Here is a 19,804-nt window from a genome sequence, read left to right as displayed (position 1 = left end):
GAAAACATAACTCATAACCAACTCGATAAAACATCAACACGATATCATTCCTAACAATTCTATCCAACAGAAACAACCCGACCTGTTTTTTCTATATTAAACATCTCATACTACTTATTAAACTCACAACATAACCATCACTAACCCACCAACATATAACAATAATCATCTCCAATATATATCATCAATACAATATCATTCATAACCATTATATCCAACAACATACCATGCTTCTATACAAGGTTCCAATCATAATAACATAACTATCAACACCCAATCGAGACCCTAGATCATCCTCCTCCACATCGCCATGGTTCCACGTCACATACCTGCACACCACTAACAACAATTGAGATGCGTGAGTATTATCACAAATACTCAGTAAGGTGATCCTCCCATCTACTTGGCTATACACACAAGCGAAAAGACAAATACAATCAATACACAAAACAAACAAACCAGACAGTTCTTAACACATCTATGATTTTGTGACCTTTGTCCAGCAACACCGATGCTGAGCATCGTTTTCCTCGAAACTCCAGCGCAGATCTCCGTCCTCCAATGTGACCAAGGCTCTCCCAAAAGCCACATAAGGCAATAGAAACCAAGAATCGACCCCAAGCAAGCAAAGACTCATTCACACAACTAAAAGAACACCAAAACATCAAGCTTAGATCAGCCATGGTCATTCACTCACCTTTGAGAATGACGAATCTTTTTCTAAAACTCATGAAAACAGCCTCCCAACAAGCTCCTACCACATTTCTAGTCTCAGATCTCCACTCACCAAAAAGGATCTCTCAAAAACAGCTTGGAAAACTCAAGAACACTCAAAGGAACTCCTCCTTCCATTTATTTTCTCTTTGGAATGGCAAACAACACTAATCCCCACGACCTAGGTTGACTTCCAACCTTTAATACCTCGGTTTTGGGTTCCACTTAAACCAAACCGCTCCAATTCGACGATTTAAAACAAACCAGTCGAACCAAAAATTGATGGTGTCGATCAACACTCACTTTGGAGTCGATCGACACTCATCCTGAAATCACATAAATTCGTTCGCGGGTGTTACAAAGATATAAGAGAAGGCAAGGGAAGAACATTGTGTGTTTATAAAAGAAATGAGTGTTTTTTTTTTTTTTTTAATCAAGAAAGGAGCCTTATGAAAGAAAAATCTTAATATTAAAAGTTGACAAAATCACATTTTTAAAAAAAGTTTACTTAAAATAGTTAATAATATTTTGTTCAATTAGTATTTGTTTCAGGTTGACCAAAAAAATATATTTATTTGATTGGTCTACAATATCAAATTAAAGCGTAAAAAACCAAAACAACATATTTGGGTGGAACACAATCCAATAATCTATAAAACATCATATGAATAAAAGAAAAGAAAAACTTTTTTAGGTAAATTAACATCTCATTAAAGTTGCATGTCAAGGTAATTATATAACTTAGATCTTCTAAAGTAATTAATTTTGTTTAAATGCAGTTAATATATTATAATATTCATATATATTACTGATTTTGAACAAAAAATGAGGATTTAAAAATGAATGTAGTATATTGTATGAAAGTTTTGTTCTCCAATTCCTTTCTCTACGCAGTGGTGAGCATTATTGACCTTAGAGTTGGAAATTTGTTGTGAGCCATGAGCGAACATCATCGATTACTTGGGGAATGATTGGATAATGATCCCTGCACAAGGCATAATCCCAAAATTAGATTCAGAAATATAAGGTCAAGTAGTAAATTAAATCAAATAAAAAGTGAAGTCAATTTCATGTTCAGAGACCCTTCGTTTTCTTTAAACATAATTGGAAATCTTGCCATGCGAAGAATTTCAGCACTTCTGTATCCAAATTGGTAGGGAACTATATTATCAGCTGTGACACACAGAGAAAAAATAATAATAATTAAGAAGAATCAGTGTGACAACCCGTCCCGTTGACCCTACTAGCCCACCGCTAGCTTGCCCCCATAGGCCCGAAGCTGGTCCTGCAGGGCATCGATCCTAACCCCTCACTGGGCAAATAGAACTATTCATCCAAATCCACAGTAGGTTATTGGTGCGCCAGGCGTTCCTCGAACCCTGGTCCCCACCCTTTAACAACCTTCCCACAAGACAAGCTGTCACCAATTGACCTGCCATTTGCCACGATGAGGGGTTAGGATCGATGCCCTGCAGGGCCAGCTTGGGGTCCATTGGGGCGGCTAGCGATAGGCTAATGGGGTCCGCGAGACAGGTTGTCATAATCAGCATCCTCTCGCGATTGATATCTAAATTGTAATGTAGATCTGTAGATGACAATATACACATACAATTTCCATGTGTAACTAAGATTGGTAACGATGGAGCAAGACTTGTGGACCCATAATGATATGTTATACTCTGTAAGTTTCTGCAAGATTGATTTAGGTTTATACCACGTCTAAAAGTTGTGTAACTTAAGTTTTCTTACAAATAGTGACATTACAGTTTAAAACGAGCCTACCTCCAAGCGGGAAGCCAGCCGTTGATTCCAACAATAAATTGTAGGTTTATGTTTACCACTCTTGTGATATAAGAAGACGCATAGTAAAGAGCTACCGCTGCACCCAAGCCGATACCTCCTAGTCCTATCATGACTATCAAAACCAATTGGATTAATAGATTTGATATAAAAATTTGATGCATACTATAAAACTAAGCATGATATGTGTTGAATGTTGATGATTATTGGTTACCATTGTTTGGTTCATGATGTAGAAGGTTAATAACAAGCAAAGAAGCTGAATTGAAAGAAACCAAATCCTCTTCCATGTTCTCAAAAATTCCGCTGACATCGGCCCCTAAAATTTTATATACAATATTATTGGTTTTTAATTAAAATTTTAAAAGACATTAATTAATACTAGTGTCTTTCTGAAGTTTAAAGCCAAGTAGTATATCTTACAAGCAGTAGTTTGTGTTCCACCACCCAAGAAAGTAATGGGACGTATTGGAGCAGTCGGACAAATCCATTTTACCTATGCATAAAAATCATATATTCTAGTTAGAAACTTTAATTTTTTTTTTTCGTTTGACTAAAAGAAAAAAAAAACAGATATATGGCAAAATTTAACATCTGCATGGATCCATACATTTGGAAGATTTAACTGACGTACAAATTCAGCTGAGCTGCATGCAGAAAGAATAGACATATATAGAGTGATCAGAGATGCATTTCAAGTACAGAGAAGAACACGATTTTACGTATATATAACTTTAGCGAAGTGAGAACATAACAAATAAAGTTTATGTGAAATTGTACGACAGAGAAAAGTTATTAATTATTCTTGTCAGGTCACCAATATTTTAATACTAAATAGGAAAAAAAAAGTTATATATAAATAACACTTCAAATCAAATCATAATATTTGTAGAACATGTCAAATTCAGCTTTTAAAAATACTTTTCAGAATGTCTATAAATTACTCTATTAGTAGAATATGTCACTGGTTTTAAACTTTTGTTATAACGAAATAGGTGACTTAGATACTTGAAAAAAAACAAATCACATATATAAATAAAATCAAAAGTAAAGCATGTGATTGTGTTACTTTTTGCAATTATGCCCGATGTCGTGAAGCCAGACTATAGTGGCCTTGTGATCTTCTGTTGGCCATACAATTTCAGTGTCTCCACATGCAATACCACTACCTGTATATATTGTAAAAGTTTAATATACAATTCCAAGCAGAGATGTAACTACAGAACAAATTATGAACAGTTAATGAAGAAGGAAAAACATACTAAAATCCATGTTTTTGATCAAATAATCCCTTTCTTTCAAATTTTTTTAGATTGCACTAGCTAGAGATGGAGATTTTAAGAGGAATGTATTGCGTATTTATAATCAAAGGAGTGCTAAGATATAAAGTCTTATCATTAAAATTGGGTGAATGAAAAAATATTGTTTATTAAAAGATCATCTTAAAATGATAGCGGATCTAGAATATCTTATATAATAAAGTAAGATTCTCTTTTAACAAGATTTAAGAAATTGTCATTAATATTTTTACAACATGTGTTCTTTTCTTTTTAATATTTTTAGTATATTATTTTTAATTAACTTTATATGACATATATTATCTTATTTCTATTATTAAAAGAAAAGCCTTAGTTTTATAAAGAATTACAATCGCATGCCATTAGATTTAACACAAAATAAAGAAATCTCTCCGAGGGTAATTTCGTTAATTTATCAGCTTAAATTCGGATAAACATGCGGATCCTTTTTACCCATTAATCTGACCCGATTTTAGCTTTTAATCTCAGCCGTTCATTATATTTTTGAGAATAAATCTGAACCGTTCAATTGACTCAGTGTACTAAACCTAAATTTTCTTTTTCTTTCGCCTATGTTCAAGCATCGTGTATATGCTAAGGTATTTTGTTTCTCTTATCTTTTAATTAAGTTTAGATTTTAATTAAATCTATGTTTGATGATTAAAACCAAGTGTAATTCAAATTTTGTTTCTGAATCTTGATGTAGAATGGTTTTGGATTCTTCTCTGGTCATCAGCACGATTATAAGATGATAAAACTCAGTCTAAAACTTAATTAAAAGAAAAAAAAAGAAACAAAAACCCAAAACCATATTTTACCATTAAGGTTTGTTTGTTTATTGAAAGAATAAAAAAACTCTGAGCCTATATTATTTTTGCTTATTTAAACATGAAGATTTCAGTCAATTGATATACTCTTTTTTTTTTATATAGCTCGATCTTGGGCTGAAGCTATGGCACAAAGTAATTTGGGAAGCTTACAAGATGTAAGTTGTTTTTGTATTTTAATGAGACGTTATTTTGTTCAAGTCCCAGATTTTTATTTCTTCTTAGTTTCATGTTTTTGGGTTTTGTAGGATTGACGTTTATATATACGTATGATTATTTGGAGAAGAAAAAACTTCATGATACTGCAAAATCGTTTATGACTAAAGGAAAGGTTTCACCTGATCGAGCCGGTAATTATATGACTTTTCTTGATCAGAGTAACTATATGCGAAACAAGAATATTAAACCGTCAGATGTTCGATGGTCATCATCATGATTTTAAGATGGCCACCTTTCACATTCTCTTTTGTTAATTCACATCATAATTGGTATTTTTAGGTATGATGAAATGAGGCAGAAGTTCAATCGAATACATCGCTGGAGGTAAATTCATCATCTTCTTGCGCTGTTATTCTATATTTGGTGTTTATGTGCATTATTAGAAGAATTTGTGATATCTTTTTTATTTGGTTTTGTTTTTTCAGGTGTTATCCATAACTCAATCAAACTGGCCCAGGTAAAGGACTGTTAAACCTTATCCTCATAACTATTTTTAAATGTTAGTACCTTTGTTGCTTAACCTTACAATTTATTTGATTACTACAGTGGATGCTTCAAACTCTTTAGGCAACCAGTTACATGGGATCCATTGGAAAGGACAAATAGGGAGATGCAATGAAGGATGCTACCCACTAGTAAAAACAGAGCCTATAGCCATGGAATATTCCGTGGAGAAGACCACATTTTCGTGGCTATATGACTACACAGACACGACAAAACACGGAAAAAATCGTGTTTATACGATCGTGGACTAAATAGTTTTGTGGCTTTTTGTGACGTTATAGTCACGATTTTGACACGCGTATTTCGTGAAACTAATTGCCACGGAATAGTCAGGCAAATTTTTGTGGTCAGTTAGCCATGATTCAGTTCATGTCTATTTAGTGAGTAAGTAGACACGAAGCACTTGTGTCTAAACGATGGCTTTTTCTAACCACGAACCACCGTGACCCGGTGATTGTGACGAATTTAGAAACTGAAACCTAAACCCCCAAAATTCTAAAATTTGAAACGTGAAATACAAATTCTAAAATCTGAAACGTGAGATATAAAATCTAAAATACACTACCATAGATTTCCAAAGTTTTACAAAAAGATACATGAGATTCCAAAAAACTTACAAAAGGCGATTAAGTATTACGAAAGATGCAAATATTCTGCGAAGCAAGCTAAAAATACAAGATACACAATAAATTAAGAGACACACCGCTTATCTAAGTGCTTGTGAAGTAAAGTCACGAGTAGCACACCATTGTTCAAAGTCAGCTTGTTGAGCTCGAGTCATAGGTAGAGTCGAGGTCGAGGCAGTGTTAGGCATTGCGGCATTCAGGTCAGTGGGATTAATAGATGTTGCAGTAGGATCAGAAGGTTGAGTATGATTAACATGTTGGAGGGTAGCAGAATTCACCCCAAGAGACTGTAGAATCGCATTTAGTGAAGCTCGTGTTGAAGCCATCTCGTCCTTGAACTCACTCTTCAAGGCAATCATATCATCTTTGAGTGTCGTCATGTCAGTCTTGAGCGTTTCAACGTTAGTGTTGACAGTTTCAGAGTTCTTACCCAAACCAGAGATACGCAAGTGCATGTCGAGTTTGTGTTGAAGAGAAGGTCTTAGAAGGATCAAATTCCATAATTGCGCCCTTTGCTTGACATACCCCGCTGTGAATGGATATAAAACCAAATTAATATACACCAACAATCAAAGACAAACATTCAGATCAAAAGTCAAAAACAACTGGTCACAACAAAAACTAAATTAAAACAATGAACATTCTCTTATGGATTGTGAATGAAAACGTGCAGACATCATACACCTACAAAACACCATCCACATAATACAAAGGTGAAAGTTATTTCAAAAGTACCTTGACTCCCAATAGAAGTTTTGCTATAATATTAAAAGAAGACATTAGTATTTGCGAGTAAGTGAACTTAGTTATGCAGAGTAAAAAAAGTAGTATAAATTTTGAACACTTACCACAAAAGATTGCCACCACTTAGTTTTCCTTTCCTGAGGAACAAATTTCCAGCTTGACTATGGTCCCATGTAGTTGCCTTGCCAAGTTATCCGGATTAATCCATGGACATAGGGGTCTATACCGAACCCGCAGAAAAAAGAATAATCAGAGACAAAGAAGCTTATACATTCCTGATATACACCTTAATAGAATTTTGCTAACTAATTACCATAAAACGCCATTGATTTTACTTGGATGATGGAGGTGTGGTTGGCCATCTCTTGAGGCAGCACGTAGTAGTGCCTCTTCGATTCTACGAGCGTAGTTGTTTGCGGCTGAAGATGTTTCGCTCGTAGATCCAATAGCTCCTGGAGGCATGGAAGGACCTGGAGGAATGGGAGAGCCCAAAGGTGAAGACCTTGCAGGCCTTCTCAATTGCATATCTTCAAACAAAGCAGAACATATACATTAAAAGGAGATCTGAAGAACAAACCCAAAAACCTAAACGTTTATACATTGAAATGGGATCTGAAGAAACTCATATCGAGAAGAGAAGAACAAGATTTACCCGGTAGATTTGAGTCGGAAGGCCGTGTGCGACGACAGTCGGAGGCTTCGCCGGACGGAGTCATCGCGATTTGAATTGGAGAAACCCTAAGCATTTCTGAAGTGTGTTTTGTTGAGAGAGAGATTTGAGAGTGAGAGATTTTTTTTCTAAGTGTTAAGTTAGGAATGGAGGCAGAGATATAATAAGAACGAGGGTTTCCTTACTTTTAACCTAAACCGGGATACCGAAATTAATTGTGATGTTAAAGCTACTCTATTAACCCGGGAACCCAAATATTTTTTTGGTGATTAATTTTTTGTGACCCGGGAAAACCAAATAATTTATTGTTTCGTTGATCTAATTCAACTTAAATAATTTGGTATAAAAATGAATAAATACAATTATGCTGTGAGAAAATGGTATAATTAACCTTATAAAACTCATATTAAATTAAAACATGATAACGTATAGAAAAACATATGTTCTTAAACATGATAACACATTTGATCACATTTTTACTTTGTGGCTTTGACACTTTGTAACATATTTTATTGTGGGTATTTGGTCACTATTTTATCACATTTTTACTTTGTGGCTTTGTTATCATAGATTTAAAGTGTCTATTTCGTGACTAGTTTAGTGACGTCACTCATGTGACTCTGTATCGTGACTATTTTTGCCACGGTTAGACACGTCTTAATCACGTTTTTACTGTTTTTTCATTTTCGTGACTTTCGGTGACTATTTCGTCACTATTTAAAAAAAAAACCACGGAGTGACCGTGACGGAGAAGTGGCTATATGATATTTTTTGGAAAAATGACACGACATCCACACCCACTTTCTCCTAAAGTATTGACATTTACATCCATTTTCTATTATCCCTATACTTTTTTTAGCCCTGGGCATTCGGGTACTCGGGTTGGGTTCGGGTAGGAACCGATCGGGTTCAGGGTTTCTCGGGTAGAAGAGTTTAAGACCCAGTAGGGTAAACAGAAAATATCGGTTCGGGTTCGGTTCGGGTCTTACTGGGTTCGGGTCGGTTCGGGTCTAATCTTTCTAAACCTATAAATACCCGAAAAAATCGGATATCATTCGGGTTCGGGTATTTTGTACTCGATTACCCGAAATTTAACCCGAAAATCTGAATTTTACCCGATTATTCAGAAATTTTAATGTTAAATATTAAAATAAAATTTTAAAAATAAATATTTTAAAAAATATAGCTAAACATTTCAATATAATTTTGGTTATTTTGAGTATTTTCATTATTTTGATCTAAGAAAAAATAATATTTTTGAATTTTAAGTTGTAACTTTGAATAACTATGTTATATAAAAAATATATATAACTAATATTCTCTATATATGATTTTATTATGGGTATGTCGGGTACCCATACGGTTTTCGGTTTGGTTTCGGGTTCGGTTCCGGTTCTTCGGGTTTAGGAGATTAGGACCCAATAGGGTATTTTACCGGTTCCGGGTTTGGATTCGGGTCCATATTTTCGGGTCGGTTTCGGTTCGGGTTTTCGGGTCCGGTTTTTTTGCCCAGGCCTAACTTTTCTTATGTCAAATTACAACTTACACCTTCTAACTAAACTAACCTTCTCTTTCTACTTTTTTTTCCTTCTCATCTCTCTCTCTAACTTTACTCTTTCTTTTCTAATATTTTTTTTCTTTAACATTTATTTTTCATTTTCATTACTAAATTTTAAGTTTAGTAACTTTAGTTGGTGATAAATATACTAAATTTTAAGTTTAGTAACTTTAGTTGTTGACAAATAAAAAAAGTTAACCTTATACCCTAAATTTTAAATTCTAACACCACATAGACACTAAATCCATATAAGCCCAAAAACGTAAACCTTATACCCTAAATCTTAAATCCTAAACCCTAAACCATACACCTTGAACCATAAATCCTAAACCATGAATTAAAAATATAGACACATCATCCACATACCTAAACCTAAACTTTTAACCTTAACCCCTAAATCCTACACCTTGAACCTTAGACAATACAACTTGAACTCAAAACATAGACATTGAATCTATATACCATCTAAAGTCTAAACCCTAAACTATGGTGATGTTTGAACATGCAACAAACTTGTCAATAAATTTCATCTGGATTGCTTGTCCACGTGGTCAGAGTTTGGTGGATAGGCTTAGAGATTAATAATGACCATGTTTGTTATGTAGTATGCTTCTAGTGACACTTCTAAGTTCTAATATCTCTAATTCTAGCTTAAAAATAGTACAAAAACATTTGGGTAAAAGACATCTAAGTGGCTAAACTATAGTGATGTTTGAACATGCAACAAACTTGTCAATAATTTTCATCTGGATTGCTTGTCCACGTGGTCAGAATTTGGTGGATAGGCTTTGAGATTAATAATGACCATGTTTATTGTGTAGTATGCTTCTAGTGACACTTCTAAGTTCTAATATACCTACTTCTAGCTGAAAAATAGTACAAAAACATTTAGCTAAAAGAAATCTATGTGGCTAATTTATCTTGGACAAATTTCTGCTCATGTAAAGAATGAGCAAGATATTATAAGATAAGTATCCATAACTACTAATCCATATGATTGATATTCAATGTTCTAAATAAATCAATGTTGTTAATTTTTATTTTGTTTATTAACCACTTATGAGTGTATATGTTTCTGGACCAACACAAAATATGAAGCAAGGAGCTCATGGTGTCTATGGATTTAATTGTGTGGATGTTGTATGATGATTCTTTGGTTTGTCTACATTGGTATCCACAAAAAAATATCCACATGATCACATCCATAGCCACCATTCAACTGCTATTCTTCAGCTTAATGTCTAGATATGCTTTGTAAATCCATGGAGACCTATCCATAGTTTTTCTATCCACTAAACTTTGTTTATTTTTTTTAAAAGTGAATAGTTTTGGTTTTAGGTTCAAGGGTTTATATTCTAGGATTTAAAATTTAGAAAAAGGGTTTTGTACTTATTTGGTCTATGTTGTGTTATGGATAATATGCTATGGATAAAGATCTAACCAAATTTATGTATGTATATTTTGTATGAATAAACACAAGTAACTATCTATTAACAATACTGCAATTGATTATCTACTTATAATTGAACAAATGTTCAACGACTGATGGATACTGTATAATCTAAAAATTCATAAAAAATATAGCAATATGTATCTTAAAATGTAGAAAATATATAATCATAATATATTTTATATAAATAAATAGAAAATTTGTTTATGATAACAAATAAATATATTTTACTTTGTTAAAGTGTTAACAACAAAAAAAGAAGAGAAAAAGAGAGAAAAGAAGGAAAGAAAGAGGAGAGGGGCAAAATCGTCCAAAATGTGTGGACACATAAGCAAAAAACTTGGGAAAGTATACTATGAGTGGAAAGTGGATTTTTGTGACACAACTCACACCCAAAGTGGGTTTTCATGACATTTTCCCATATTTTTTTACTAGTACCGCAGCTGGTGTCAATGTGAGTCTTCTTTAGGTTTAGTTACTGGTGTTTGGTTCTGATTTAAGTCCATATCAACGGGAAAAGATTTATTACCTATTGTTCTATATCAGGTCCATTATTTTGGAGATGAGTCAAAACCTACCGGAACTTTCGGTATCTGTGTTCTTGGTGGAGAAAGTTTAGGTTACAGTCAATCTTTATATTTGCTTTTGATTATTCTCTTAATAAGATGTCGTTTTTAAGAGTTGTATTGAGGCGTGTCTCCCTTTTTTTGTAGGTCGCTCATTGCAAAGCTTTCTGCTGCAAACTGCTACAAGGTTGAACACTTGCATAAGCATGAGTACTGGGCTCTAGGTGAAAAGAAATCTCATCTACTGCCTTTTTTCAAAGAGTTTACTTTATGAGATTTGATACTTTCATATGTTGGAATCTGCTGAGATTTTGTGAAACATGTTTCTTATTTTGTAGTTGGGAATGCTAAGTTCTACTACATTGATGGATTCTTCGTCACAGTATCACCATAATCCATTCAGTTGGTATGTGAAGCTAACAACAAGCTAAGAAGACATGATCCTTTATGAGAATTAGACATGTCATATTTTGTAATGTCTTCTCTTTCATCAGATTTCAACACATTTCTCTACTGTTTCTCCCTAACAGTAGCAAGAATCAAAAATAAGTTTTATAATGTATGACAAAAATAAGTTTTATAATGTATCAAACTCATACTAATTTCATTCTACAAAAAGAAAACATCTCTATATTATTATTATTTAAAAATTAATATATGAACATTGTAGAAGGGGTAATTATTTTATTCTCTTTTTAACATCAAAATTGAACTTATAATTATTTAAACAAATAACTATATAAATTGTGGATTCAAATGTATCAATGATTTGACCTAAAATTGTTAATAAGATATGTCAATTAAAGTATCAACAACAAATTTATTAAAATATTGTTATTATGATTAAAATTTCACTGCTCAATCATGTTACAAACAAAAAAAAAACTTTAAACTTTACAATGTACAGTATATAACTATAAGTTGGGATGTTCGACTCTCATAAAGCACACACATATAAAGCCCAATTTTATTTTAAAAAATGAGGACATTTGATTAGTTTCCGAATTCAAACCGACACGGTACAAAATCATCCACTATAGTTTGGATAAATTTATTTATTAAACAAAGATATTAAAAAAATACTATACAATTTCAACCAAAATTGAATCAAAAGTCGGATTGATAATCCTTAACCATAAGATTAACAAGTTTTAAAATTTTAGAAAATATGCTATTAATATCATGGAAACTGGAAAGTACACTAATGATTATGCAAGTATTAATTGCTACAATTATTTCTCATATAACGTGATTTATTATGCTTAAATGTAAGGATTACATTTTTGCCATAGATTAAATATTTTTGTAACTAAAACAAAACGAAAATTATGGAAATGTGATTAAGTAGGGATACAAATCTTAAAGTGGTTGCTATATTTGTATCCCGATTTATAATACAAAAAAAATTCAACTTGAATAATTCCCTAAAAAATAGCTTTAATTCTTACCAATTATAATATGAGTTACCAATTTGTGCTGAAATCATATCTGAAATTTTATTTTTAAAATTTACCAGTTATAGTTTCAATTAACAAGTTATAATTCCCTTCATTTTATTTTGACAATCTTAGAAATTTAATTACCAATCTTCGTAATATATTTTAATATATTTGTTTAGAATTTTTGTTAAAGCTAAAATTGAGTACTCTTCATTCATCTATATAAAGAAATATTATTTCAGCCCTTGATACACATTGTTTAACTTTTTGACTTTTTGTACAATTGAGCTTTTATAGTTCTTTTAGTTAACTTTTGTTTATTCTATTTTATTTTTTATAACTTTTTTTCAACAACTGACCTAATTTTTATATTATAGATTATGATCCGACATAGTTGGAAAACTATGGGTATTATCAATGCAGTCTCCAATATACTTAATTAAAAATCAATGTATATATATCTAATTTTGCTCATATATTTGATTGAGTTTTTGAGATGTGATTACATGGGACGTAGACCACATTACCATATTTTTAGTCAGTTTACTTTGAATAATTTATTATGCGATTTTACTTTTAAGAATAAAGATAGAAAACTTTATTATTCATTTTCATTGTTCTAATGCTGTCATTTTTTATGACATAAAAATCCCCCTTTTAATAAAAGGGAAGTACACAACTTAAGTTTTGTAAACTTTATAAAAAATATAAATGGTTACAAATGCATACTAATAGGTTATATATAAGATATACATTAACCATATACTCTTCATAAGATAACTCTTTATATATAGATAATAAATAATAAATCCATAAATCGTGGAGTATATAGATAATAAATAATAAATTCATAAACCGTGGAGCAAATATATCATGAAGATCACAACATGGTTATTTCAAATTATCTTCTTTTTAATAAAAGAAAAGTACATAACATAGTTTATATTATTTATATTATAATATAAAATAAAGAGAAGTACACAATATAGTTTATATTATAGTGATTAAATTATATTATTTAATTTAAAACTATAATCGCGGAGTTATTTCAAATGATCTCCTTTTTAATAAAAAGAAGTACACAATATAGTTTTTGTAGACTTTATATTTTTAATTAATTATAAATGATTACAAATAGGTTATAGATAGGTTATAGATTAATTCATATATTAATGGTTACACCTAAATATTGGGTGCAACCTTAATTGGAGATATTCCAAATTGATAATTGATATATTAATGGTAATAGATAAAATCATGGATCTTTCAAACTGTATTTTCAGAAGATTTTAGTCATATATCAAGTTGTTTCCAAAGATCTTTAAACACAATATTAGAAATTTACTTTCCACAGATTTTATTGATAAACCATAACGTTCAATAAAAATTAGGACCATGCTAGAGCACAGATTGAATTTTGTATATTATAATTTTAAGACTTACAAACTCAAGCACGAGTTAAATTTTTATATACTCTAGCACGAAAGCTGCTGGACACACTCTAGCACGGATTAATAATTTTATATACTCTAACACGGGTTAAAATTAACAATATAAGACTTACATAATACATTTACATTTCATGAATAATATTTACAAAAAAATTATTTGCATGAGTTGCATCCAAATAATATTATATACAATTACATATATAATATTTTAAAAATAATAAAATGTATTTCAACTCGTGCTGTAGCACGGGTCCAAATCTAGTGATAAGTAGAATGGGAGCTATATTTCTGTAATTTGGAAGTTAGTGTTACTTTTTTTTTTTTGCCAGCAAGTTACAAGATTGACTCAAACGAGCCAATTAGACGGAAAGTTGTTCACAAGGGTAATTGGAAGCGATTCCACTCTAGCACGATGCACTAGTTTGTCCGCTCTACCATTCTGTGATCTTGGTATCTAAATGAGAGAGAATGAAAGGAATTCACCTTTATCTTCATCAATAGCGTCCAGATATGTCTTGAAAGCAGGCCACTCGGAAGGTGAAGACACCATCTTCACCAAATCAGAACAGTCTGTGAGAAAGATGACTTTCTCGTTGTCAGCACCAATCATACACCTCATTGCCCAGATAAGAGCTTATACCTCTGCGTGAAGCGGTGACAAGCTACGGCGAGAATTAGATGCACCCATGGTGGGAGATTCTCTGGCAGGAGAAATACAATACCATCCTCTACCCATAAGCTGATCAGTCGCCTTCCAAGATCCATCTACAAAGCATCTATAACTAGACTCATAACCATGATCTGGGTTGAGGCCGAGGGACAGCAGTAGAGAGGGATCTGGATAGGTCTTCCTGAGCTGCAGACCAAAGCCTGGATTCCTCCTCTGCTATCCGTAAAATTGCTACCGGATTGGAATCCAAGTTGCTAAATAGTTTATCATTCCGAGCCTTCCAGATATACCATAAAACCCACGGAAATATTTCCACCGAAGGAATGTCTTGAAGCCTCCAAAATAAGGAATCCATATTAGTATGTATAGACTCCGATGGGAAGCAGCCCGTAGAAGTCGGAAATTGGGACATCCCCACACCTGCCTAGCCGGAGGGCATAAGAAAAGAGCGTGGTTGACTGTCTCCTCCGTCTCCCCAAAAATTTCGCAATCCATACCACAACTTAATCCACGACGTCGTAAATTCTGTTGTCGCCATGCAACCCGTTATTGCTTGCCATAAGAAATGTCTGAGTTTTTGTGGACACCTAATCTGCCAGACAAATGCCTGAAGTGGGATAATATTGGGACCAGAAATGGGAAGACCACTCTCTGGTTTCTGCCGCAATGCCTGATATCCAGATTTAACAGTATAGCTACCGGTTTTAGTTAGATGCCATCCCAAGCTATCCGGTGTGGTAAGATTACCAAGAGGTAAAGCAGAAATAAGGGCTACATCCTCCGGCTCGAAAGCAGCCGAAAGTAATGCCAGATCCCAGGAACGTGAAGTCCTGTCAATGAAATTTTCAACTCTAAGCGTTGGATCGACAGGCGATCCTGAACGCAATGCTGGTCTCGGAGATTGAGCAGGTATCCAAGGGTCAGACCATACTGAAATGGAGGCCCCCGTTCCTTCCCGTTTAATGAGTCCTTTATTCACCAGAGAGCGAGCAGAAATCATACTTCGCCATCCATAGAATGGAGAGTACAATTTAATAGGATCTAATGGATCCGAATGCCTATAATATCGTCCTTTGAAAACCTTTGCAAATAGTGAATCTGGAACTGAAATCAACCGCCAAAGTTTTTTAGCCAACAGTGCGGTATTAAAATCGTCCAGGCACCTAAACCCCAAGCCTCCCTCCATTTTATCGACACACAATCTGTCCCAGGCGATCCAATGTAGACCCCGAGTTTCTCCCGAGGAGCTCCACCAGAAGTTGGAGATGGCACTCGTCAGTTTCCGTGTAACTGTCTTGGGGATTCTGAAGCAGGACATAACAAAGGTAGGGACAGCGGTCGCGACCGATTTGATCATGACTTCTTCCCCCCCCCCCCCCCCCCCCGCGATAGTAACCTGGCAGGCCAACCCCCAGCCCGTTTTTGTAACCGATCTTGGACGAAAGAGAAAATTTTGGTTTTCGATCCACCAAGGCTTTCCGGAATTCCCAAATAAGAATTCATACCACCTAAAGTGGTAATCCCCAGGATATCTTTTAAATCTTCACGCACATCCGCATCTACTGTATGTCCAAATTGAACGGAAGACTTCTGGAAGTTTATCCTCTGTCCAGAAGTCCTCTCATATTGCCTAAGAATCCCCAAAATAACTTCACACTTTTCCTACCGACAGAAAAACAGACTATCATCTGCAAACAGTAAACGTCAAATCGCCGGACATGCAGTGGAAACCTTGATACCCGTAATAAGCTTAGATCGTTCCGCTTTCTGTAAATTTGCAATAAGGACCTCAGTACAGAGGATAAAGAGATAAGGTGACAAGGGGTCTCCTTGACGGAGTCCTCTTGACGGTATTATGAATCCATGGGGTTGACCATTTAATAAGACACTATATTCCACTGATGTCACGCACCACATGATCCAGGAAATCTATTTTTCACAAAAACCAAATTTCCGTAGTAAGGAATCAATAAAGGACCATTCTACCCGATCATAGGCCTTACTCATATCTATTTTGATGGCCATGAACTTGCCCTTACAAGAGGGATTAGTTCGAAGACCGTGAAACATTTCCTGAGCAATCAAAATATTATCCGTGATTAAACGGCCTTCGACAAACGCCGATTGTATCTCAGAAATTAAAGCTGGCAAAAACTTTCGCAACCGCTGACATAAGATTTTCAAAATAATCTTGTACCCAACGTTACATAGACTAATGGGGCGCCATTCAGTCATCCGGGTCGGTTTCTCTACTTTCGGGATAAGACAAATGTTAGTCCTATTGAGGCGTTTGTCATAGCTACCCCCCTGAAAGTTAGTGTTACTTCTTATCATTGTTTACTCGATCTTACATAATATTTTTTAAGTTGAAGATTTTTTATATGTTTTATATTTGTTTCAAAGTTTGTTACTAAAACACATCATATATATTTACGCTCTATATATATTTCATGCTTAATGTTTTCTTTTTTCTATATATGCTACTCTTTTCTTTCTGATTTACATTTTAAATAATTTGATATCTATGTTCTTTGATATATATGTTTTTGTTTTTTGCAGGATAAATAATTTTGTGTAAGACTCTGTCAAATAAATTACAAAATATTCTACAAAAACAAAATTGAGTATTTTTGAAAATATTTTGAGAGTTTTTGTGAATTATAATTTTTACTAACTAGATGTAAATCAAATATTTAGGAATTCTAATCACAAATTTTAAATATTAGGGAGGTCAGCTGACCCTCCTAACGTTTTACTAGGTCCGTCGTTGGTTATATGGCGAGATTGTTTGGATCGATATTGATAGAAGTTTAATATATTATTAACTTGGTGCTATAACAAGGGTAATTATCATTTTATTATTTTGTTAACACCATCCAAATTAAAATATTATATATATTTAAAATGATTACGCAGAAAATAAATTGTTGTGCCATATCCCATAGGTTAAATACTATGCCGACTAATCACCATTTCCTATAAACAACCCTATTATCGATTGTCAAATAAATTACTAACTATTCCACACACAAAAAAAAGTATTTGAGAATTTTTGAAAATATTTTGAGAGTTTTTTAAAATTATATTTTTTACTAACTAAATGTAAATTAAATATTCAAATGGAGACTTTATATATTTCATGAAGTAACTAGCCACTTTGGAACGGGTACTTTCAGACCGGGACATAATAAAACGGGACGGGACTGGAAGAGACGTGTTTCCTGTTCCAAAGTAGATACGTCTAAGTTATATACGGGTAATAATCAAAATAAAAACCAAACTGAAATCCAATATTTGGATTTCATAACAATATTGTACAAATACTTAAATTATATAGTTATGAAAATATTTTGTCCGTGCTATAGCACGGATTACTACCTAGTTTATATTTATATTTAGAACAAAATATAATTTGATATTATACTTATAAGATGTTTAATTTATTCTTTAATTTGTGTAGTATATAGTCCAAAATAATGATTTTCTTTTTCTCTAAGAAGTTGCCATTTGCCACTCTCTTCTTGCAACGTGTGTCATTTTCTCTTTACTAATTTTAGTGTATTTTTTTCAATTAACTTTATATGACATACAATATTTTATTTATATTTATATTTAAGACCAAATATAATTGGTATTATACATTACAAGGGCAAAGAAACCTACCTCCACTGTTATGTCCTGATGACTGGTTACTTGCAAAAACTATGAACTGATCTACCCCCTCCAAAAATGCCTTCGAGATATGATTCGTCTCTGGATTGATCCTGTTGTACATCCACTCCGTGAATAATTCCACATTTTTCTTCTCTTCTTTTTTCTCACTTTTTTTCTTCTCTCTTTTTTTTCTCTCCTTTTTTCTTTCTCTATTTTTTTTGCTTTTTTTTCTTGTACCAAATAATGGAAATGAGAGGTGTGAGAAATGAGAGGAGTGAGCGGTGGCTTATATAGGGATAATATTATCACCATTTTGCGACTACCATATAAGAGTCACAAATATGTGATCATTTTACAACTCATTTGCCACCTTTTTACGACCACTTAGGAACTACAATTATATGTCGGCAAAGTACGGTACACCACCTATCCTCAACATTTTCCACGTTTTTAACTAACTTTTACTTATGACTACTTTACAACGAAGTTATAACTGATACAGATAGTTACAATTCCGTTGCAATTTTGTAACAAAATTGCGACCAAAATTAACGACGTCAATGATAGCCGCTAACTCGTCGCTGTTTGCGACTGTTTCGCGACTCGTGCTATAGTGTTTTTATAGTAGTCTTAGTTTAGTCGCAAATGAGCAACGCCTTAGCAACTATCTTTATTAGTCGCATATTTAGGACCATTTAGCGACAAAATTTTCTTATGTTGTGTTATAGTAGCAAAACGGTCACAAAACGGTCGCTAATTTTTTGTGACCGTTAATGTGATCACAAATAGTAGTCTCAAAACACAGATTTTCTTGTAGTGGATGGTGTTTGGTGTTTGTTGTACGTTATTAATAAATTTTATTTTTCGTTATTATACACTGATTAATATCTATTTACAAATCTTTTATGTATGTTACTATTAAAAGTGCATTTTTACGCCTAAATAAACTTTATGTTACAAATATATTCTTTATTACCGCCTAGAAAATGTTTAAATGAACACATTAAGCGAACAATTTTTAATTACTAAAATTGTTGGCTCAAAAAACATTCTGAATAAAAAATATATTACATAATATACTAATCAATGATGTATCATCACAATAGTGTATGACCACCATGGAGAAAAATTCAGCTCCGCCCTCATTCTTTATAGAGAGAACCTTCTGTCCAACCTTCTCCAACATAGAGAGAACCTCGGCTCTGCTCTCCTCTTGTGTGGAGAGAACATGTTCACGTCTTAGCTATGCCTTCCTCCCTTGGGGAGATAATCTTGCGTCCAACCTCCTCCACCTTCCTCCCTTGGGGAGATAATCTTGTGTCCAACCTTCTCCACCATAGAGAGAACCTTGGCTTTGCCCTCCTCCTGTCTGGAGAGAAAATGTTCACGTCTTTTTGCTATCTCAAAATGGCTTGGTCGCTAATTTTTTGTGACCGTTAATGTGATCACAAATAGTAGTCTCAAAACACAGATTTTCTTGTAGTGGATGGTGTTTGGTGTTTGTTGTACGTTATTAATAAATTTTATTTTTCGTTATTATACACTGATTAATATCTATTTACAAATCTTTTATGTATGTTACTATTAAAAGTGCATTTTTACGCCTAAATAAAC

General features: G+C 33.3%; 1 protein-coding gene and 1 long non-coding RNA gene across 2 annotated transcripts; both read right to left on the bottom strand.

Moving 5' to 3' along the window:
* Positions 1–154: 154 nt before the first annotated feature.
* On the bottom strand, positions 155–1,086 carry LOC147918930 (uncharacterized). Its single transcript, XR_015592110.1, has 2 exons — positions 698–1,086; positions 155–329 (listed from the first exon to the last, which is right to left on the bottom strand). It is a non-coding gene; the product is annotated as an uncharacterized LOC147918930 (long non-coding RNA).
* Positions 1,087–1,383: 297 nt separating this feature from the next.
* On the bottom strand, positions 1,384–3,916 carry LOC147918929 (uncharacterized). Its single transcript, XM_087506611.1, has 9 exons — positions 3,777–3,916; positions 3,584–3,683; positions 3,125–3,161; positions 2,938–3,010; positions 2,729–2,833; positions 2,497–2,629; positions 2,324–2,403; positions 1,797–1,887; positions 1,384–1,699 (listed from the first exon to the last, which is right to left on the bottom strand). The coding sequence occupies exons 1-9, from the start codon at positions 3,784–3,786 to the stop codon at positions 1,627–1,629; spliced, it is 702 nt and encodes a 233-aa protein (XP_087362737.1). The 5' UTR covers positions 3,787–3,916; the 3' UTR covers positions 1,384–1,626.
* Between the last annotated feature and the right edge of the window lie 15,888 nt (positions 3,917–19,804).

The sequence above is a fragment of the Camelina sativa genome, chromosome 20 (assembly GCF_030686135.1).
Source record: "Camelina sativa cultivar CO46 ecotype springtype chromosome 20, ASM3068613v1".
NCBI classification, from domain to species: Eukaryota; Viridiplantae; Streptophyta; class Magnoliopsida; order Brassicales; family Brassicaceae; genus Camelina; species Camelina sativa.
This window is presented reverse-complemented; position numbering and strand designations above follow the sequence as displayed.

Coding starts and splice junctions, on each gene's coding strand:
- LOC147918929 (XM_087506611.1), bottom strand. Junction 3,011..3,124: donor GTCAGTTAAATCTTCCAAAT/GTATGGATCCAT, acceptor TTTTATGCATAG/GTAAAATGGATTTGTCCGAC. Junction 1,888..2,323: donor CTTAGTTACACATGGAAATT/GTATGTGTATAT, acceptor TGTGTGTCACAG/CTGATAATATAGTTCCCTAC.